This window comes from Pristiophorus japonicus, chromosome 17 (genome assembly GCF_044704955.1).
Source record: "Pristiophorus japonicus isolate sPriJap1 chromosome 17, sPriJap1.hap1, whole genome shotgun sequence".
NCBI classification, from domain to species: domain Eukaryota; kingdom Metazoa; phylum Chordata; class Chondrichthyes; family Pristiophoridae; genus Pristiophorus; species Pristiophorus japonicus.
The window spans coordinates 12866379-12889303 of NC_091993.1; the positions used below are offsets into that span (position 1 = coordinate 12866379).

Here is a 22925-nt window from a genome sequence, read left to right on the forward strand (position 1 = left end):
GGTCCTTATGTTGCCTAGTGAGAAAAGGAAATGAGGTGCTGGCTGCTGGACGTCAATAAGTCTCTCCTAGAATGAAGGTGCTTCTTTTCTGCTTCTGCTGGGCTATAAGCTGGCCCTGCAATACTGAAGCCACATCTAATACTATCATGTGTGTCTTAATAAGCTTCCTTCTTTCAGGGTCTGCATTGGTCATCTAAGTGGGACAGATGGTTGGTATGTATGTTGATTTACCACGAGTGCGGTCTCCTTCAGCTGTGCAAACCCTCCCTTGCTCCTGCTGCTGGAATGTCCTGTGATCTGTATGGGAGCAGACCACAGTTGTTGAAGCCCTGACCGCGTACTGACCAGTCCATTACCCAGCACGGTGAATCAAGATCTGATCGACTCATTACCATTGGAGTTTAATGTTTCTGTGGCATTAACCAGTACATTCCTGAGATGGGCGACAATGGCACTTAGGACCACTACAAATTATCCTGGAAATGCTAATCACTCAAAGATTGACATCAATTCTATGAAGCATCAAGTGGCATTGCACAAGTATAGCTAGTGGACTCCTCCATGCTCGTAGAAACATTTTGGAGGGTTCTTTTTGAATGACCTATGAATTGATGGTGCAAAGAAAACATCATTCTGCAATTGATGGTGACCTTGAGCTGGCCCTCCTTCTTCTTGTTCCTCTGCTGCTTCTTCTACTTGCTCCTCCTCACTTGTACCACGTGTTTCACCTGATGCTCCCTGCTCTATCTAATTTTTCTTTTTAAAATAGGGGCATGGAATAAAAAAAGTAGAATTGATTCTAAACCTCTACAAATCATCGGTTAAGTCACGATTAGAATGTTGCACACAGTTTTGAACACTGTACTATACAAAGGATATCAAGGCCATGAAGAGGGTGCAGAAGAAATTCACTAAGATGATACAAGGAATGGAGCCTTAGTTATGTGGAGAAACACAGACCCTTAAGTAGAACAGAGCAGGTTAAGAGGAGGTCTGATAGAGATGTTGGGTCCAAGTTTCGGATGTTGATTAGAACGGCGCACCTCCGTCAGTTAAGTCTGCTGTTTGCGCAAAAAAGCGTGCCGAAATCCTACCTTCGAATTCTCGGGTCCTCCAAGAGCATGGCGTGGGGTATTGGAGTCTGAGGGGGGGTGGAGCAAGTAGTATCGCAGCCAGCAGGGGGGTGGAGCCAGGTCCCGGCGCTGAAAACAGTGCCAGGACCTCTGCACATGCGTGCATGCTAGAGCGTGCGCGTATATGCAGTAACTCCTCGCAGCCCGACCTCGCTTCTCGGCCTTTTGGCTAAGATCATGCGTAACTGACCTGACAGGGGAGTAACCACCATAACCCCAAGGTGGTTCTCCCTGGATCAGGAAGGTATATGCTTGCTTTTTTGGAAATAGGAGGTGGGTGGGGTGGCTTGACCCATCCACCTCCACGGAGGTGTGTGGGGGACCTGACCCATCCACCTCCATGGCACGAACCTGGTATTGCAGTACTTCCAGGAACGGTGCAGTGGCTCTAGGCCTTTTGGCCATGAGCATTGGCGCAGAGTGATCCTTGGCGTGTGCAAGGTGACCTCTGGCGTTTGTGATTTGACAAAGAATTGGAACGATTGGCTACGAATTTCAAAAAAAAAACAACTCCTCGCAGCCCAACGCTCTGCAGTTCAGAGGTACTGCCTTTCTCTTTGTTTACAGGATCAGGTACTGTTTCTGAATTTAAATATGCACTCTGCCATATTGAAATTCTTCAAATATTAGAAAATGCATTAACATTATAGGACATTTTGTCTTCCCCTCTCTCCTCTGTCCCCTCTCTCCCCTGCCCCTCCAAGAAAAGATTGTTGATTTAGCACAGCCAGACGCAGAGTAAATCTGCCTCAACTATATGCCTCGGCCCCAGTGTCCAGACGAACACCATGCTTTCCATTTCCCACCGCATCCTGTGGCCTCCGAGTCAGATTAGGAACAAAGGAACAGGAGTAGGCCATTTCACCCTTCAAGCCTGCTCCGCCATTCAATGAGACCATGGCTGAGATATGTGACCTAACTCCATGTACCCGTTGCCCTATATCCCTTTGTTTAACAAAAATCTTAACAATCTCAGATAGAAAATGAATTCTGGATTAGGGACAATTTTGTGCTATTGCCTCATACCATCTAGGAACTGGATTGAGTGTGTCCAAACTCATTTCACACAGGGCACTTGCGTTTAGCCTCCATTCAGTCCCTCCCCCCTCCCCCCTCCCCCCACCCCTCACTGTCAGAGACAGAGAGAGAGAGACACTGACATAGACATACAGAGAGAGACATGGACAGAAACACTTGACAGAGACACAGAGAGAGAGAGACACGGACAGAAACACAGAGAGAGGCTGACAGAAACATCTTCCCTTCACATAAAGGTAGGACTTCTATTTTTTATTTGCTATTGATTGGTTGCTTATTACTTTGGTCTTGGTGCTTTAGGTGCAGGGTTCCTTCTATTTTTTTTTTTATTAATTAATTTCTTACTACTTTTTGTGCTTCGTTTAGTGCTTGGTGCTTTAAATGTACTTATGCTTCTTTAAGGTTGTTGTGAAGGTGTTTAGTGCTTTGGAAAATCCTCTAACTTCCCCCCCACCCCCTTGATGTTGATGTGTCTGCCTCAGCCGGGAGCCTACACTTGATTATTTATAAAAAAAAGAAACAACTGTCCTCACTCAGCAGATTTAAAGCAAAATATCATTGCAAGAGGTTTTAGGCTATTTTAAGTTATGTGTTTAATGCTTCCCAACCCCCGTTTCTGGCTGTGCCTGCACTGAACTTAACTCCAGGTAAGGTTTTTCAGAACTTACAAAAGTGGACACTTACTCCATTCTAAGTTAGTTTGGAGTAAGTTTTCGCTGCCTAAACTTGCAAAACAGGCCTAAGTGGCTGGACACACCCTCTTTTGGAAAAAAAACTGAACTAAAACGAAACTAAACTAACTCACTAGAACTGGAGCAAACTAAATGCCGAGAATTGCAATTTCTAGGATACTCCAAACTAAACTAATTCCTCCACCTGAAACTTGGGCCCATTAAAACTTATGAATGGTTTTGGAAAGGTACATGGGGAAATACTGTTTCCATTGGTCGGTGAATCAGTAACTAGAGGACATAACTTTAAAGTCATCATCAAAAGTACAAAGGGAGAGGTTAGAAGCAATAATTTATGCAGGATATTATTAGGACAGAAATAGTGGTGGAAGTAGAATCCATAATAGCTTTTGAAAGTGAAATGGAGAAATATTTGGAAAGAGAACTTTTAACCAGTTTGGGGAAAGAGCAAAAGAATGGAATTAAGAGAAAACTTTGTCAGAGAGCTGGCATAGGTGTGACGGGCTGAATAACTTATTTTATGTTGTTAAATTCTATGGGCCCGAAATTGATGAAGGCCAAGGCCCGCCCAAGTGCCGCCCAAAGTACCGCCGATGGCCGTCGAGAGACCGGGCGGTACTTTGCCAGCAAGATTCCTCTAAAAGAGGTGGCGGTACCGACCAGCAGCAAAATAACGGCTTATGTCGTCAATCTGGGCAGCAGCAGGCGGGAGGTCCCAATCTTGGCGGCAATGGCTCGTGCAACCCAAGTACTGCCGAGGATGGAGTCGGGCCCAGGGGAGGGTGGAAGAGCTGAAAATAAAAAGCATTCCAAAAAAAAAACAACGGAACACCTTCAGGGGACCCCATCCAGGTAAGTCACTGTGAAAATAACATTTGAAATATGTTCACCATCCTTTTTTTTTTCCTTTCTTCGTACCTACCGTCGGGGTTGGACCTGCCTCCTCGCAGCGGTCCTTCCCCCTGCTGCCGCCGCCGACTCCCGCCCACACCAATCTGGCATCTCGGCGGGCAGGAGGCCACTTGACCGCCAGATGACGTCAGCGGGTGGTTCCTGGCGGTACTCCCCTCCCGTCCGCTCCAGCCCAAGTGGAAACTGGGAGAGAGGGGAAACCAGAGGCAAAACCCGGTGTCAGCAGTTGGCAGTGGGCGGTAAGGCCACCAATATCGGGCCCTTTGATTCTATAAATGAACTCTCTGGTGTGGTGGTTTTCCTGTCACATTTAGATCTTTATATTTATTGTGGAAATGTGGTCACGTTAACAGCAGATCAACATAGCAGCTAAAAAGAGCAAATGGGAACATGCTAAGGTTGTGAGATAAAATGAGAGTAAGAGGAGAAGTGGAGAGGAACAACCTGCTGCACAGGTGAATCCATATTGTAGTCTGTGAAGTGATGGAAGCATGTAAGCGTGTAACTTGCAATAACGCGAGGCCTGACAAGACCCTGACAGGAAAATAACCTATTGTGAATAAATCACCATGTCTCTGACTATATAAGTGGTTAGATTGGACATTCTTATAGAATTAAAAATGTAATTCAGCTTGTCAACCTTCAAAACAATTCTCAGTATTCCGCAGGAGCACATCTTTACGGCTTTGGTTTCCATGATAGTACTGTATATGTAAAGAGATTATTAGTTTTCATATTGGGAGAGAATCCTAACCCATAAAGACATTCTCTGCAAAAAAGTCCTTTGAAATTTAAAAACTCAAAACAATGTTGGCTGGAAAGGGTACAAGATGGATCAGGACGTTTCTCAAGAAATAGTCATGGCTTGAGTTATTTTCCAGTGGGTGTGATGTATGTGTAAAGGGATGATTATAGATTATCCATAACTCGTGATTTTCTCACCCTGACGTGATGCGAAAGTGGACTTCAAGCTGAAGAAAAATGCAAACTTGGCAAGTTTTCAGATATGCCGACTTCTGACGAATTATCAGCAGATCAGAAACTTTTACTGATATTTTTCAGATCCCACGATATCTGAGACCACATGGTTACTATATCATCAAAGACACAATATGGTATCGTACGAGAGAATGGCCCAACTGAAATAATTGTCTTTGTGATGTGCCTGAAGACCTGTTTAAATAATCTTTCATGTGATGCTAAACATGTGACTCCTTTTGGTATTTAGATTCTCGCAAAAGCAAAGGGCCTTGACTGGCAGAAACTGTTAAAATTGGGAGACTTGCAAGCTGAGTTGGGAGTCAGTCTGGAGACAATGCTTTCAACTGTGGAGCAAATGCTGCATCCAGAACCTTACAGCAGGGAGGAAGTTTGTCGACATCTTGGGATCGGCCAAGATGAGCTATGCAGCAGCATTCTCAGCCAGAACACACAGGATGGTGAGTCCCCAGTCAAAACTCTGCCTCATATTATTATAATCAGTTTATATCTTCTTGAACTTATTTTCTAGGCACACAATTCCAGAGGCCATGGTAAGGTTTTGCTTAATAACCTTAAAATAGTACTTTTGAGAAATAATGTGGGAAATTTACAATATAGTTTTTTGGGGGCAGAAGATTCATGAGAAAATATCTCACGTCAATGCTGTTGCATAGCAACATAGAAAATAGGTGCAGGAGTGGGCCATTTGGCCCTTCGAGCCTGCTCCACCATTCGATAAGATCATGGCTGATCATTCACCTCAGTACCCCTTTCCTGTTTTCTCTCCATACCCCTTGATCCCTTTAGCCGTAAGGGCCATATCTAACTCGCTCTTGAATATATCCAACGAACTGGCATCAACAACTCTCTGCAGTAGGGAATAACACAGGTTAACAACTCTCTGAGTGAAGAAGTTTCTCCTCATCTCAGTCCTAAATGGCTTACCCCTTATCCTTAAACTGTGTCCTCTGGTTCTGGACTTCCCCAATATCGGGAACATTCTTCCTGGATCTAACCTGTCCAGTCCCGTCAGAATTTTATATGTGTCTATGCGATCCCCTCTCATCCTTCTAAACTCCAGTAAATACAGGCCCAGTCGATCCAGTCTCTCCTCATATGTCAGTCCTGCCATCCCAAGAATCAGTCTGGTGAACCTTCGCTGCACTCCCTCAATAGCAAGAACGTCCTTCCTCAGATTAGGAGACCAAAACTAAACACAATATTCCAGGTGAGGCTCCTGTACAGCTGCAGCAAGACCTCCCTGCTTCTCTCCTCAAATCCCCTAGCTATGATGGCTAACATGCCTTCTGCTGCACCTGCATGCCAACTTTCAATGACTGATGTACCATGACACCCAGGTCTCGTTGCACCTCCCCTTTTCCTAATCTGCTGCCATTCAGATAATATTCTGCCTTCGTGTTTTTGCCACCAAAGTGGATAACCTCACATTTATCCACATTATACTGCATCTGCCATGTATTTGCCCACTCACCTAATCTGTCCAAGTCACCCTGCAGTCTCTTAGCGTCCTCCTCACAGCTCACACCACCACCCAGCTTAGTGTCATCTGTAAACCTGGAGATATTACTCTCAATTCCTTCATCTAAATCATTGATGTATATTATAAATAGCTGGGGTCCCAGCACTGAGCCCTGAGGCACCCCACTAGTCACTGCCTGCCATTCTGAAAAGGACCCGTTTATCCCGACTCTCTGCTTCCTGTCTGCCAACCAGTTCTCTATCCACGTCAGTACATTACTCCCAATACTATGTGCTTTAATTTTGCACACCAATCTCTTGTGTGGGACATTGTCAAAAGCCTTTTGAAAGTCCCAATACACCACATCCACTGGTTCTCCCTTGTCCACTCTACTAGTTGCATCCTCAAAAAATTCTAGATTTGTCAAGCATGATTTCCCTTTCATAAATCCATGCTGACTTGGACCGATCCTGTCACTGCTTTCTAAATGCGCTGCTATTTCATCTTTAATAATTGATTCCAACATTTTCCCCATCACTGATGTCAGGCTAACTGGTCTATAATTACCGTTTTCTCTCCTTCCTTTTTTAAAAAAGTGGTGTTACATTAGCTACCCTCCAGTCCATAGGAATTGATCCAGAGTCGATAGACTGTTGGAAAATGATCACCAATGCATCCACTATTTCTAGGGCCACTTCCTTAAGTACTCTGGGATGCAGACTATCAGGCACCGGGGATTTATCGCCCTTCAATCCCATCAATTTCCCCAACACAATTTCCCGCCTAATAAGGATTTCCTTCAGCTCATCCTTCTCACTAGACCCTTGGTCCCCTAGTATTTCCGGAAGGTTATTTGTATCTTCCTTCGTGAAGACAGAACCAAAGTATTTGTTCAACTGGTCTGCCATTTCTTTGTTCCCCATTATAAATTCACCTGAATCTGACTGCAAGGGACCTATGTTTGTCTTAACTAATCTTTTTCTCTTCACATATCTATAGAAGCTTTTGCAGTCAGTTTTTATGTCCCCAGTAAGCTTCCTCTCATACTCTATTTTCCCCCTCCTAATTAAACCCTTTGTCCTTCTCTGCTGAATTCTAAATTTCTCAGGTTTGCTGCTTTTTCTGGCCAATTTATATGCCTCTTCCTTGGATTTAACACTATCCTTAATTTCTCTTGTTAGCCATGGTTGAGCCACTTTCCCCGTTTTATTTTTACTCCAGACAGGGATGTACAATTGTTATTTCATAAGCAGGAAAAACATACTACTCCGACCCATTGTCTGAAATGAATTTACCTTGATGGGGCTTCTTAAGCCCGCCCAGCATGTTTTCCAGCCAATTAAAGGAAGCAGGTCTGATGACGTCATTTGATTATGGAGGGAGTCAGAGCATGCAGGGGAGGTCCTCTTCCCTTCCCATGGGAAGAGACCCACCCAGGAGATCAACACAGCCTGCTTGCACATTACAGAGGAGAGCACATGCAGGGATATGATCATGAGGACCTGGGTGCAGAGCTGCAAACCTTTCGATGATCTCAGTTGATCACGAAACAGTACAAAGCCACACTCAATCACATCCTGCTGTGCCTCTCATCACATCCCCATCACTCAACCTTCCCTACCTTACTCCTGCACATCCTTACACCAACTTACCTTGGACCTCCACATTCCTTTCCCTCTATCTATATTATCACATCCCCATCTCACGAGCCAACCCTCACACCCACCCTCATCCTAGTGCAATCATACCAACTAACAACACACAAGGGTAGGCACTTGGGTGTTTTATGCAATGTCCGCGTAAAGTTTCTGATAATGTGTTGTCAAACACTTTGTGTTCTTGGATAGATTTGTGTGCACCTTTGGAAGTAGCTTAGTGAGTTTCAGTGAATGGTGAGCCATAACGGTACCCCTCCCCCTCCACCTCCCCCAATGGTAATGAGTGTGAAAGGAATGGCTTGGGCATTGTCGGATGCTTTATCGTGTTGGTGTGGGGTGGTGCCAACCTGATGCATCATGTGGCAGCCAGGCTGTGCCGCATCAAGTGAAGTAAATCTAGCCATGCTGAGGGTATCCTGGGCCTCCCTGGCAGCAATGTGGTCAGAGGCTGATGCCCTCTGTCCTGTGCAGCATCAGGTGATTGCGGAGAAGGTTGGTGGTGTTGTTGATGCTGCTGGTGTTGGGGCTGATCGTGGTGAGATTCTAAGGACCAAGGTGAGAGAGTATAAAGGGCACCCGTGCTGATGGGATAGATGGTGGGTGAAGTAAAGATGACCGAAGCAATCTGTCAATGGTGAGAGAGGGCGAATGAGGTCAGACTGGATGGAGACTTGTGTAAAGACTTGCTCCATGATGAATTTGTTATGGAAATGCAGTGAGGAAGAGCTTGTGGCTGAGGGACAATATCCCTAAGGTGGGAGCTTTTGCTTGACATTTGAAGCTGTCAACTCATCAGCTGATTCACTGGCCACTGAACTCCTGCCTCAGCTTCACAGACATGGTCTAGCAACAGCGTGACACCTGTAGGCGAGCTAGCAAATTCAAAAGGTCAGTTTAAAACCATTGTTAATTGGCTGTAAACAAGCCACTAATCATTTAAATTGGCTCCCCCGCCGCTGCGTGTCAGGTCTGCCCAGCATTCACAGACCCGATATTTGGTAAAGTCACGTGGTAGCGGGGTCCTGACCCGCTGGGGAGAACAAAAACACTTTCCTACCCGATCCGCCATCGATTGTGCATGGTGACTCCCCGGAAAATCTCGGCCATAGGAACACAGGAATAGGTCATTCAGCACCTTGAGCTTGTTCCGCCATTCAATGAGATCATGGCTGATCTGTATCTTAACTCCATCTACCTGCCTTGGTTCCGCGACCCTTAACGTCCTTGTCTAACAAAAATCTAGCAATCTCAGTTTTGAAGTTTTCACTTGAGCTAGCCTCACTGCTTTTGGGGGTGTGTGTGCCAGGTTTCCACTACCCTTTGTGTGAAGAAGTGTTTTCTGACATTACCCCTGAACGGCCTCGCTCTAATTTTAAGCTTATGCTCCCTTGTTCTGGACTCTCCCACCAGCATAAATAGTTTCTCTCTATCTATCCATCAAATCCTTTGATTTGAGTTATTAATTGCCATAATAGACATGTGGCAAATGAAATTTAATGCAGAAAAATGTGAAGTGATGCATTTTGGTAGAAAGAATGAGGAGAGAACATATAAACAAAATGGTACAATCTTAAAGGGAGTGTACGAACAGAGAGACCTGGGGGTATGTGTGCATAAATCATTGAAGGTGGCATAACAGGTTGAGAAAGCAGTTATAAAGGCTTACGGGATCCTGGGCTTCATAAATAGAAGTATAGAGTACAAAACTGTGGAAATTATGATGAACCTGTATAAAACGCTGGTTTGGCCCCAACTGGAGTATTGTGTCCAATTCTGGGCACCACACTTTAGGAAGGATGTGAAGGCTTTAGAGAAGGTGCAGAAAAGATTTACGAGAATGATTCCAGGAATGAGGGACTTCAGTTATGTTGATAGACTGGAGAAGCTGGGGTTGTTCTCCTTGGAGCAGAGAAGATTGAGAGGAGAATGAATAGAGGTGTTCAAAATCATGAGGGGTCTAGACAGAGTAGATAGAGAAACTGTTCTCATTGGCAGAAGGGCCGAGAACCAGATTTAAGGTAATTGGCAAAAGAACCAATGGCGTGTAAGAAAAAACTTTTTTACGCAACGAGTGGTTAGGATCTGGAATGCATTGCCGGAAAGGGTGGTGGAGGCAGACTCAATTTTATCTTCCAAAAGGGAGTGGGTAAGTATCTGAAGGAAAAAAATTGCAGGGCTACGGAGAAAGGGCGGGGGGAGTGCGCCGAGCTGAGAGCCGGCACGGGCTCGATGGGCCGAATGGCCGCCTTCTGTTCTGTAACTATTCTATGATTCTATGAATCATCCCAATTATAAACCTAAACCTGAACCTGTACTCTCTGAAGCCACTGGAAATCACATTTTAAAATTGTTTAGGGAAAGTCTTGATGTATCCCTCCAGTCTTTAATATTTAATATATAATAATCCAATCCATTCTTTTACAATCCCTAGTGTTTGAGGTTTGAGTTATGAAGAGGAACATGGACTTTGAAAGGGGGCATCTGAGAGGTGATCAAATATGATTGTGAGCAGTGTGGAAAAGCTAAATCCAGAAAACTACTTAAAATTTCCACAGGTTCAAACTAGTTAAAAGCAAATTGAGGATTGATATCAGGAAGTTCTTCACTGTGTGTGATCAGTACATGGAAAGGGCTCTCCGTAATGGAGGCAAAAACTCTAGAATCATTTAAGAACCAATTGGATGCTGCAATGGTACAGTGAAGTCCTTATCAATAGATGAACTAAGATGGGTCAGATGGCCTTCCTCATCTGTAATTATCTGTGTACTGCTAATCTTACATTTCATTCAAACTGAGGATAGTTCTTCACCCTATTAAAAACGTCAACTGTAATGCAGTTAAAAGTCCACCAGATGGTGTACATTTGGTCCTTTCTTACCAATCTGTTACATCTATTTAAATAGCACCTTATCACGTCATTGAAACATCTCAAAAGGCTTTACACAATACATACTTTTTGAAATGCAATGACTTATTACATGGGCAGCTACCACAGCCCTGCTGTGACAGGAGTGGCCAACCAACAACAATTAGTTAAGCGACTAGTTCATTTTTTTTCCTTTGGTGGCATCAATTAAGGATGAATGTTGGCCACAATGCTTGGAGAACTCTCTGTCCTTTGAATAATATCATGTTACATTTGCTTGCTGATTAGATGCAAGTAGTCATATGTCATGCAACCATTTTTGTCATGATTCATTTGAAATAAACTTTATTTGAGGTACAAAATGTTCCTCAGTGAATAAAAAAGACATTACAGTAGGCACATTTAACCTCAAACAAAGTAAATACTGTTCCAAAGTTTCTGGCAATAAAATTACTTAAAGCTGCATAGCAATAATACATCAGAAAGCTCTGGGGGGGGGGGGGGGGGCAAGAGAAACTTCTAATTAAGAATAACGAGCATTGGGTATGGTAGCATAGCAGTCATGTTACTGGACTAGTAATCCAGAGGCTTGGACTAATGATCCAGAGACAGGAGTTCAAATCCCACCATTAATTAAATAAATCTGGAATAAAAAGCTTGTGTCCGTAATGGTCACCATGAAACTACCGGATTGTCATTAAAAACCCATCTGGTTCACTAATGTCCTTTAGGAAAGGAAATCTGCTAGTCTGGCCTGTAACTCCAGACCCACAGCAATGTGGTTGATTCTTAACTGCCCTAGCCTAGCAAGCCACTCAGTTGCTACGAAGAAATATAACAGCGCTCTGGGACTAGCTTCACCACATGGACTGCAACGGTTCAAGAAGACAGCTCACCACGAAGGGCAGTTAGGGATCGGCAGTAAATGCTGGCCTTTGAATATGCCATGAGTTACTTCTTAAAAACACACACATTTTGCATTAAAAGTTTTTAAACTACAATTATTTATTCTTCAGTTTTGTCAAACACTAGCAGCTCTCCCATTGTTAACTGGGAGTCTGTATTCCGGAGCATGGTTGACACATTTTGCTGCTATCTTGGAGCTGTGCTTAAACTTGCCTATTTTAAGGCAATTATTTAAATCGTCCCTGTTGCAAAGTGGACTAAACAGTCAAAACTAAATAATTTTAACTGTTTGCAAATTCCTGAGGTCACTCAGAGGTTAATTGTGTCACCGTTTAAATTTCTGACTCCTGGTCAGAAGAACTCAGTAGTAGCATTCTGGTAAAATGCCTTTCTTACTCTTTTTTTTTCTAAAAGAAAATGATTTGCATCCAGTGCGTGTGGACGTTGATTAGGAGCAATATGTAGTACAGATAATATAGTGGAAGTTATAATCATCTATACCTGAAGTAGTCATAGTTAAAGGTAAGCCATGTAATGAATTAGAATGATACAGTACAGAAGGAGGCCATTCGGTTCATCGTGCCTGTGCTGGCTCTTTGGTAGCACTCTCCAATTATTCCCACTCTCCTGCTCGTTCAGCATCGCCCTGTTTCCCTTATTTCCCATTGTGCGAGAAACACAAGTAAATTTAACTAGATTTACAAAAGGCCTTCGATAAGGTATCCCATAATAGACTAATGAATAAGATCAGAGAATGTGGAGTCAGGGGACAAGTAGCAGAATGGATAGCTAGCTGACTTCAAGTCAGAAAGCAGAGAGTGGGAGTAAAGGGTAGCTATTCACAGTGGCAGAGATGGGTAGTGGTGTTCCACAAGGATCAGTGCTGGGACCATTAATTTACATTAATGATTTAGTCCTTGGAATCAAAAGCACAATTTCTAAATTTGCAGATAATGCCAAATTGGTGGGGGTGGGGGGAAGATAGTCAATATTGAGGACTGCAACAAATTACAGGAGGTCATTAATACACTTGCAGAATGGGAAAATAATTGGCAAATTGAGTTCAACACAGGTTGAACGTCCCTTATCCGGAACCCTTGGGAATCTTCCGAAGCCCTCCGCCACTTTAATCAATTCCAGTTTCCTGATCCTAACCATCTCCTTTTCACCATGGACGTACAATCGTAAGGTCCCTCTACACCTTCATTGCCCCACCAGGACAGTCTGTGGACCCTTCACTTCTTCCCCAAACAATTGCCCAACCACTTTCCATCCATCAGCACCTTTCTCCACCTGGCTAAACTCTCACATTGAACAACTTTTCCTTTAACTCCACTCACTTCCTCCAAATAAAAGATGTCGCTATGGGAACCCGCATGGATCCTAGTTATACTAGTCTTTTTGTAAGATATGTTGAACACCCTTTGTTCCAGTCCTACTCGGGTCCTCTCCCTCACCGCTTCTTCCGTTACATTGATGACTGTCAATGCTGCTTCATTTTCTGACCGAGTTTCTAACTTCTAGGCCTCCCTTATCTTCACGTGGTCCATCTCCAACTTCTCCCTTCCCTTTCTCTATTTTTCTACCTTCTCGTCATAACGGGGAACAAAGAAATGGCAGACCAATTGAACAAGTACTTTGGTTGGGTATTCACTAAGGAGGACACAAACAAGCTTCCGGATATAAAAGGGGTCAGAGGGTCTAGTAAGGAGGGGGAACTGAGGGAAATCTTTATTAGTCGGGAAATTGTGTTGGGGAAATTGATGGGATTGAAGGCCGATAAATCCCCAGGGCCTGATGGACTGCATCCCAGAGTACTTAAGGAGGTGGCCTTGGAAATAGCGGATGCATTGACAGTCATTTTCCAACATTCCATTGACTCTGGATCAGTTCCTATCGAGTGGAGGGTAGCCAATGTAACCCCACTTTTTAAAAAAGGAGAGAGAGAGATAACAGGGAATTATAGACCGGTCAGCCTGACCTCAGTAGTGGGTAAAATGATGGAATCAATTATTAAGGATGTCATAGCAGTGCATCTGGAAAATGGTGACATGATAGGTCCAAGTCAGCATGGATTTGTGAAAGGGAAATCATGCTTGACAAATCTTCTGGAATTTTTTGAGGATGTTTCCAGTAGAGTGGACAAGGGAGAACCAGTTGATGTGGTATATTTGGACTTTCAGAAGGCTTTCGACAAGGTCCCACACAAGAGATTAATGTGCAAAGTTAAAGCACATGGGATTGGGGGTAGTGTGCTGACATGGATTGTCAGATAGGAAGCAAAGAGTAGGAGTAAATGGGTACTTTTCAGAATGGCAGGCAGTGACTAGTGGGGTACCGCAAGGTTCTGTGCTGGGGCCTCAGCTGTTTACACTGTACATTAATGATTTGGACGAGGGGATTAAATGTAGTATCTCTAAATTTGCGGATGATACTAAGTTGGGAGGCAGTGTGAGCTGCGAGGAGGATGCTATGAGGCTGCAGAGTGACTTGGATAGGTTAGGTGAGTGGGCAAATGCATGGCAGATGAAGTATAATGTGGATAAATGTGAGGTTATCCACTTTGGTGGTAAAAACAGAGAGACAGACTATTATCTGAATGGTGACAGATTAGGAAAAGGTGCGGTGCAACAAGACCTGGGTGTCATGGTACATCAGTCATTGAAGGTTGGCATGCAGGTACAGCAGGCGGTTAAGAAAGCAAATGGCATGTTGGCCTTCATAGCGAGGGGATTTGAGTACAGGGGCAGGGAGGTGTTGCTACAGTTGTGCAGGGCCTTGGTGAGGCCACACCTGGAGTATTGTGTACAGTTTTGGTCTCCTAACTTGAGGAAGGACATTCTTGCTATTGAGGGAGTGCAGTGAAGGTTCACCAGACTGATTCCCGGGATGGTGGGACTGACTTATCAAGAAAGACTGGATCAACTGGGCTTGTATTCACTGGAGTTCAGAAGAATGAGAGGGGACCTTATAGAAACGTTTAAAATTCTGACGGGTTTTGACAGGTTAGATGCAGGAAGAATGTTCCCAATGTTGGGAAAGTCCAGAACCAGGGGTCACAGTCTAAGGATAAGGGGTAAGCCATTTAGGACCGAGATGAGGAGAAACTTCTTCACCCAGAGAGTGGTGAACCTGTGGTATTCTCTACCATAGAAAGTTGTTGAGGCCAATTCACTAAATATATTCAAAAAGGAGTTAGATGTAGTCCTTACTACTAGGGGGATCAAGGGGTATGGCGAGAAAGCAGGAATGGGGTACTGAAGTTGCATGTTCAGCCATGAACTCATTGAATGGTGGTGCAGGCTAGAAGGGCCGAATGGTGACTTTTTTTTCTATGTTTCTAACATGTTATAATATAATATTTTTGCTGGAAATCTCAGCAGGTCAGGTAACATCTGTGGAGAGAAACCGAGTCTCAGACCTAAAACGTTAACTCTATTTCTCGCCTGACCTGCGGAGATTTCCAGCATTTTCTGTTTTTATTTCAGATTCCAGTCCCCACAGTATTTTGCTTTTGTAAACATGTAATTATGCCTGATGCTTAAAAAGAACAATGGAAAAAGTAGGAATAGACAGGATATTGTCAGTTCATCATCTCTGCCAGGCAGAGAAGAAAGGCAAAGCAGTGACAAATATGGTACCATTAATTGTCAGGTCACAGGTTTGAATCTCCAATTCTTCACCTACTGAGTTTAGGATTTCAGCCGTTTTGCTACATGGAAGTGCTGAACTAAAGCAGAGTCATTCCCTGGAAGGAGGGTGGTATGATCAGTTGACCTTTCTGCTTTTAACTCCCCAGTACATCATCATCATAGGCAGTCCCTCGAAACGAGGATGACTTGCATCCCCAGTACAGTACAGCAGCTGCCTGTTATTACTTAAATACGTTAATGAAATTGTCCTTAAACAGAATCACAATTATTGGTCATAGGTGCCATTGTCCTTCAATCCAAACATATGCTTATATTGTGATTCTATAATATGACCAGCTCTCTGCATTTGAATTGACAAGTTTCACTGAGTCGTTTTGTGGAAAGCAGATTAAAAGGAACACAATCCGTATCTTAATATGCAGTGAGAATGGGTAATGCAGGCTCTTTAATTTGGACTAAAATTTGCAAACAGTAAATTAGTAACCCACAAGCAAGGCCTGGAGATGAGAATTTTCTCCCCCCTACATCCCATAGTATAGTGCATATGCAGAATCGACACCCGGCTGAAGTATTTGATGGAGAGCTGCTTTAAAAAAGCGATGATCAAAAACTCTTAAGTCAAAACAAGTTATTTTTATTTTGTAGTGATCATTGGTGTGGCTGTAGTTTGAATATTCTCAGCCTTGTCTTTTTAACACACACTGCCCTTTTGGAATTTTGCTGTAATGTGGCCCTGTTTGATATTTGCCTTGAGTTTCTCTGCCCTCCACTTTTACTTTTTCTTCGTTTTATCTTTTGCTTCTGCCCCCATTCTACTTCCCTCTGTCTCTCTGCATAGGTTCCCATCCCCCTGCCATATTAGTTTAATGATAATGGAACTTAGGATCAATGTTCCCTCTAATTTTTTTTTCTGTGCGCGGTCTCTTTAAATTTGCTGCGTGGCCGCGTATGCACGCTATCTTTTCCAGCGTAAACGGCTGGTGAGCCGCCTACACCAGACCTCCCAATCAACGCACGGTCACGCACCAGTGCAGCTTAGGGGGAATGTTGCTTAAGACCACAAGTTACAAGGAAGGACTTCTGAGGCTGAACTTGTTTTTATGGGAGAAAAGAAGATTGAGCGGGGGACATGATCTAAGTCTTTATAATGCTGAGAGGCATATGTTTCCAATTTTCTCCGTTCCTCTCATGACGCTGGTAACTTATGCTAGCCTGCAGTTCTCCAGGTGCCAGCTGCTCTCTATTACCTCGCCTAGGTGGCCATTTTTCATGTATCCGCACAGATTGTCAGCAGGCTATTTGTGAGCCAAATGATGCTGGCATCACCTGAAGTCCACATGTCCACACCTTCCAGCACTGGATAGTAGTTGGAAGTGGCTGCTCTCACCCTCCACCCTGCCCCACCCCTCCCCAGCCCAGGGTTTAAGTGGTCAATTGTAGTGTCCTGTCTGAGATCCGCTAACTCACAACTGAACTGGGAATAGAGCCAGGGACCTTTTGGGTGTGTCTAACAAATCACACCATGGAGTGCACTTGCCCACTGAGCCTTGGAGGAACCATTGCCCTAGGTTTTTCACATGGTTGGGTTTAGATCACCTTTACTGCATTAAATTCCCGCAATTTTTTTTGATTTAAGTATTAATGGACGGCTCCCAGCACTACTAGATCTTTCTTTTGGGTGCTTGCCTCTGGGATGGGGCACAGTGGGGGTAGGAAAATATCTGCTGCTCCTGCTGCAGCATGACTGGCGCTACTAGCTGGAGAACATTGGAAAAAAAACCTTTATTCTATATCTCCCATGTTGTCTAGTGCAATTGACCGCTCTGTAATGAATTGCATTCGGCCAGGCAGCCCTTTCTCTTTGTCACCCAATCTCCACCTCCGTAATGTTGGGGACCAGGAATATAATACTGTTTCTGATGCCCAGCATTGCTAAGACGTTAATGACACAGAGTGCGTTTGGAGACATTTTCCTATTATTTGCCCATAATTTGCTTATACCTGTCCAAATTTGAGAAGGCTTATTCAGCATCTGCCATCACTTCTGTCGGAAATATTCCAGAGTGGCAGTAGACATTGTGGAGCCGGTGAAACAGTTCCCTGCCACAATTCCTACTCCTGTCGACTCTGAAACGACGGTAATTTCAGAAAAAAATTTGGGCCATTATATTATAATTTATATTTAAATGAGAATCCAATTCAAAGTGTATAATTAACAGATTTTATGATGGCAAATGAATATTGGATTCAGAGACTTTCAGTTACTCAAATAAATGGAAAGCCAGATACAAAATGCTGCAAGTGTCACCTAGATTCAACAGCCACCTGCCTTAAGCAACTGGTTAGATTCAGCCTTGGATGAACTTGTTAAAAACTGAAGGTAACCACATGATTTAATGCTCTTGGAGCTGAAACCCATGAGCTTTTAATATATGGCCGCTTGAAGGAAAATGTGCATACCATTGAAAACAAAGTTATATTATAATTTCATAAATCTATCTTTCAGCTGAACTGTTTTATATGTAGGATATGCCAATATGTTAGCTATAGTACAATTGTATCGAATGTGATTTCAAAAAAGCCTCAAAAGACCCATATACAGTATTAGGCATGCTTATTAGTGGACAGCTTGTAGAAACAATGTAGAGACAGCACGTAGCTTTTGAATTGGAAAATTTAGACCAATTTCGCAACTGTTCATAAATCAGTCATAAGACACATTTTGTATGTTCTAGTACTGCAATGTAAACGATATCCTCATTATTTGTTTAATGACTTTATTTGCCTTTGTCCATGTTGAGGAATAATGTGTCTTGAATTAAAGTCTTGTTAAGGAAACATTTTGTATGTTTTTACATATAGCAAGTTTAAAAAAATTGCAGTCTTTTATAATCTTCATATTATTCACACTCCATTTTTCCTGTTTAAGAAGCTGTGTCTCTTTCACTGATACAATATTTTGGAAAGGAAGCAACTGTTCAGAAAGAGCCATATAAACAAACTCATTCAGATGCTTATTTGTAGAAACAACAACACAGTTTATTTATAAAACGCCTTTAACGCAGTAAAACGTCCTAAGGTGCTTCATAAAAGTGTTATAAGGCAAAACAAAATAATTGTCACCGAGCCACATAAGAAGAAATGAATGCAGACTTGGTCAAAGAGGTAGGGTTTAAAGAGCGTCTTAAAGGAGGAACGTGAGGTAGTGAGGCGGAGAGGTTTAGGGAGGGCGTTCCAGAGCTTAGGGCCCAGGCAGCTGAAGGCACGGCCACCAATGGTTGAGCGATTATAATCGGATGCTCAAGTGGGTAGAATTTGAGGAGCACAGATATCTCCGGGGGTGGGCGGGGGGGGGAAGCTGTGAGGCTGAAGGAGATTACAGAGTTAAGGAGGGGCAAGGCCATGGAGGGTTTTGTAAACAAGATACATGAGAATTTTGAAATCGAGGCATTGCCAATGTAGGTCAGCAAGCACGGGGTGATGGTGCGAGGCAGGACACTGGCTGCCAATGTTTGGATGACTTCAAGTTTACATAGGGTAGAATGTGGGAGGCCAGCCAGAAGTGCGTTGGAGTAGCCAAGGCTTGTGGTAATAAAGGCATAGATGAAGGTTTCAGCAGCTGATGAGCTGAGGTAGGAGCGGAGACGGGCAATGTTACGGAGGTGGAAATAGGCGGTTTTAGTTATGCCGTGGATATGTGGCCGGAAGCTCATTTCAGAGTCAAATATGACACCTAGGTTGCGAACAGTCTGGTTCAGCCTCAGACAGATGCCAGGGAGAGGGATGGACTCAGTGGCTAAGGAACGCAGTTTGTGCAACAAGATCAATAAAAAGTCTTTGGGGCCGATTTTCAGCACCTCACCGCCCGCTGCCGCCGACACTCCACCTGAAGATCCGCCCAGCGCCACTTTCGGAGTGGTCTGGAGCGGGCGGGAGGGGAGAGCCGCCAGGAACCGCCCGCTGACGTCAGCAGACGGCCAAGTGGCGCAACTGAGCTCCCAGCCCACTGCGCTCCCAGATTGCTGTTGGCGGGACTCGGCGGCAGAACGGGGGTGGACCACTGGCTGGAGGCTGGTCTGTCCCCGACGGCGACTTACCTGTACGTGGTCCCCTGAAGGTCTTCGGATACTTAAACATTTTTCTGCTGTTTTGTTTTCACAGATCTTCGACCCTCCGTGGGCCCGACTCCATCCTCGGCGGCACTTGGGCGGCAAGCGCCTCTGCCGCCGAGAATGCGACCTCCCGCCCAGATTGGCGGCATACGTCTTCCATTTGCCGTCCGCTGTCCTTCGAGGGACCTTCTTCCTGAATATCCCGCCCAAAGTACCGTCCGGTACCTCGGCGGCATTTTGGGCAGGCGGAGGCCTTGCTGAAAATTGGCCCCTTTATATCTAAACGGATTGAAGTTAGAAGACATGGAGCCGAGCATTTCCTCTGTGTGCTGTGTACCATCTTACAACAATTTGGCTGCACAGAGTAAATCTTTCCCTATGATAGCAATGCCTTTACTTCGATGTGATGTTCTAAAATGTGTCTGTCACTGTAATGTAGAGCAGACACATTAGAATGGGGGGAAAAAAAATCATGGAATTTTATTTGCATTAATGTCTACCTGTAACATAAATGTATTCGGTATGATAGTTCCTCTTGTGTCATCATCTTTACCTTTGATTTGCTCTCCATGTCAAACATCGATGAACATTTGCAGCATGGGAGTAGCTTGATTTATATCGCAGACTATAGGCTCAATTTTCCCCAAAGCTTTTTTTTGGCGTTTTTTTGGGGCCCAAGTATGCCAAAAAAAAATGTTCTTCGTTTCTCCTTTTGATTTCTTCATTTTGGCGCAGCTTAACTGGTCCTTTAGTTTTGAGACTGGAGCCTTGATCTGCGCCAAAAAGATCGGGTTGCCACGGTAACCAGGGACCCCAATGCGGGCTGAGGCTGCAAAGTGAAACATACAGCCAGCTCGCAACACATTAAAATACATTGCAGCAACTTGCCTCCAGTTATTAAAGTCCCTCCCTCCTCCCGATGCCGATCCCCGCCCCTATCCCAAGCCAAAGGTCTTCCCGGTCTGCTCCCCTGCCCCTAGCCCTGGCCGAGTGACCTGCCGGTGCTCCCCCGCCCCTAGTCCAGGCTGAACGGCCTCCAGTGTCGTGTACTCTACTGTCATTGTAATCCATGTATAAACTGACCTAAGTTGTACACCGTGAGAACACTGACCACTCGGTGGTGAACTTGTGGGAGACACTCCTAACCTGGACTTTCAGGTATAAAAGGGGAAGCTCCACCCATCTTCTCCACTTCAGTGCTGTCTATTAAAGATTACTGGTCACAGAGTGACCTTCTATCTAGTATGGGCCTTGTGTGCATTTGTACTGTATAGTAAGGACATATTATTGGCAATGAGAAACTGGGATTTAAACCACGCGAGCATGGCCACTAGCAGCACAGACGAGAGGTACTGTGTTGGTGGTGATTGGGATGATTTTATTGCGAGACTACAGCAAAGTTTCGTCACTAAGGAATGGTTGGGACAGGATTCGGCCGACAAACGCAGGGCTCATCTCCTGACAGTTTGTGGATCCAGAACATACTCCCTGATGAAGGACCTTCTAGCACCAGAGAAGCCGGCGGACAGGACGTTCGAAGAGCTCAGTAAGTTGATCAGGGAACACCTTAAACCGGCGAGCAGCATGCACGTGGCGAGACACCGGTTTTACACGCACCGACGGCGAGAAGGGCAAAGCGTTCCAGGCTTCGTGGCAGACCTCCGGTGACTGGCGAGCCTATGTAAGTTCCCAGATGCATTCAGACCGGAGATGCTGCGAGACTTTTTTATTGAGGGCATCGGGCACACTGGGGTTTTCAGGAAACTGATTGAGACCAAAGCTTGACCCTGGAAACGGCGGCTTTGTTGGCCCAGACGTTTATCTCAGGGGAGGAAGAGACCAGAATGATGTTTGACAAAATTCTTGATTTAAATGCAGCAAATGGACAGGGAGTCAACATTGTTAACACGGCACACAGTTCTCCAGGCAGACAGGGATAATCGGATATGCCCGAGCATGTAGTCGAACCCAAAGGAAGAATTCAACAGAGACAATGGCTAGCTGAACGGCGATTCATGTCATCGCAAGGGACAATGCGGCCAGTAATGGGACCATCAACACCTGTCAATGGTGCGTTTAAGGATAGTTACAGAGACAGTCAGAGGCGATCGACTGGTAATGGACCTTTTGTTTCCAACAACGGCTCATGTTGGAGGTGTGGAGGCAAACACACAGCCAGAGCTTGCAGGTATCGGCAATATACCTGCAGAAATTCCAACGTCAGCAGTCACCTGGCGCGTATGTGCAGGAAGCCTGCAGCCAGGTTGATGTACGAGGAGGACGGGCCCGATGTAAGTCCTACGAGGCCCGATGTAAGTCCTACGAGGCCAAATGAACACTGGGGGAAATCGTTGGAAGCTGAAGTTCAGCGAGTTCATGTGGAGCACATATACAGTTCATACACCAGGACGCCACCGATAATGATGAAAGTGCTCCTCAGTGACATCCCAGTATCAATGGAGCTAGACACAGGGGCCAGCCAGTCCTTGATGAGTATCAAACAGTTCGAAAGGTTGTAGGTGTCCAAGGTCAGGAGGCCAAAATTATTGCCGATTGACGCACAGCTACGGACATATACAAAGGAGATAATTCCGGTACTCGGCAGCGCCACGGTAGTCGTGACCCACAAAGATTCGGAGAACAGGTTGCCACTCTAGATTGACCTGGGGGACGGTCCCGCACTGCTGGGGAGGAGTTGGCTTGCTGTCATGAACTGGAAATAGGGCGATGTCAATCCAATTTCTTCTGTGGAGCGAATATCATGCTCACAGGTCCTGGACAAATTTGACTCACTATTTCAACCCGGCATTGGCACTTTCATGAGGACCAAGGTAGTGATTCACATAAACCCGGACGCCAGTACACCACAAAGCCAGAGCGGTGTCATACGTGATGCGGGAAAAGAAAGAAGGCGAATTGGACCGTCTGCTGAGGGAAGGCATCATTTCGCCAGTCGAATTCAGTAACTGGGAGAGCCCGATTGTGCCGGTGCTCAAGGCGGATGGGTTGGTCAGGATATGTGGTGATTACAAGGTCACTGTCAATGGATGTCACTCCAAGACCAGTACCCGCTACCGAGAGCGGAGGACCTCTTTGCGATGCTATCCAGTGGCAAACTTTTTTCAAAATTGGACCTGACCTCAGCTTACATGACCCAGGAGCTGGCGAGTGAGTCGAAGAAGCTGACTACCATCACGACACACAAGGGGTTGTTTGAGTACAACAGATCACCATTCTGGATTTGCTCAGCCGCCGCGATCTTTCAACGAAACATGGAAAAGTCTCCAAGTCGATTCCAAGGACGGTGGTTTTTCAAGACGACATCCTTATCACGGGTTGCGATACTGAAGAACACCTCCACAACTTGAAGGAGGTGCTGCGCAGACTGGACTGGGTAGGTCTGTGACTGAAAAAGGCGAAGTGCGTCTTCCTAGCTCCAGAGGTAGAATTCCTGGGGATGAGGGTAGCAGCAGACGGGATCAGACCTACTGCGT

At 44.9% G+C, this 22925-nt stretch overlaps 2 protein-coding genes and 1 pseudogene across 4 annotated transcripts in view; 2 read left to right on the plus strand and 1 right to left on the minus strand.

Moving 5' to 3' along the window:
* Positions 1–22925, plus strand: part of galk2 (galactokinase 2) — a 166215-nt gene that overhangs the window by 98364 nt on the left and 44926 nt on the right. For both annotated transcript variants that reach the window (XM_070858393.1, XM_070858394.1), the window contains exon 8: positions 5004–5214. In XM_070858393.1, the coding sequence (XP_070714494.1) occupies positions 5004–5214 (211 nt within the window). The remainder of the gene's footprint in view (positions 1–5003; positions 5215–22925) is intronic.
* LOC139227553 (protein FAM227B-like) overlaps positions 1–22925 on the minus strand; it is a 408664-nt gene that overhangs the window by 36932 nt on the left and 348807 nt on the right. The gene's annotated exons all lie outside the window — the stretch shown is intronic.
* On the plus strand, positions 1283–1521 carry LOC139228358 (U2 spliceosomal RNA; annotated as a pseudogene).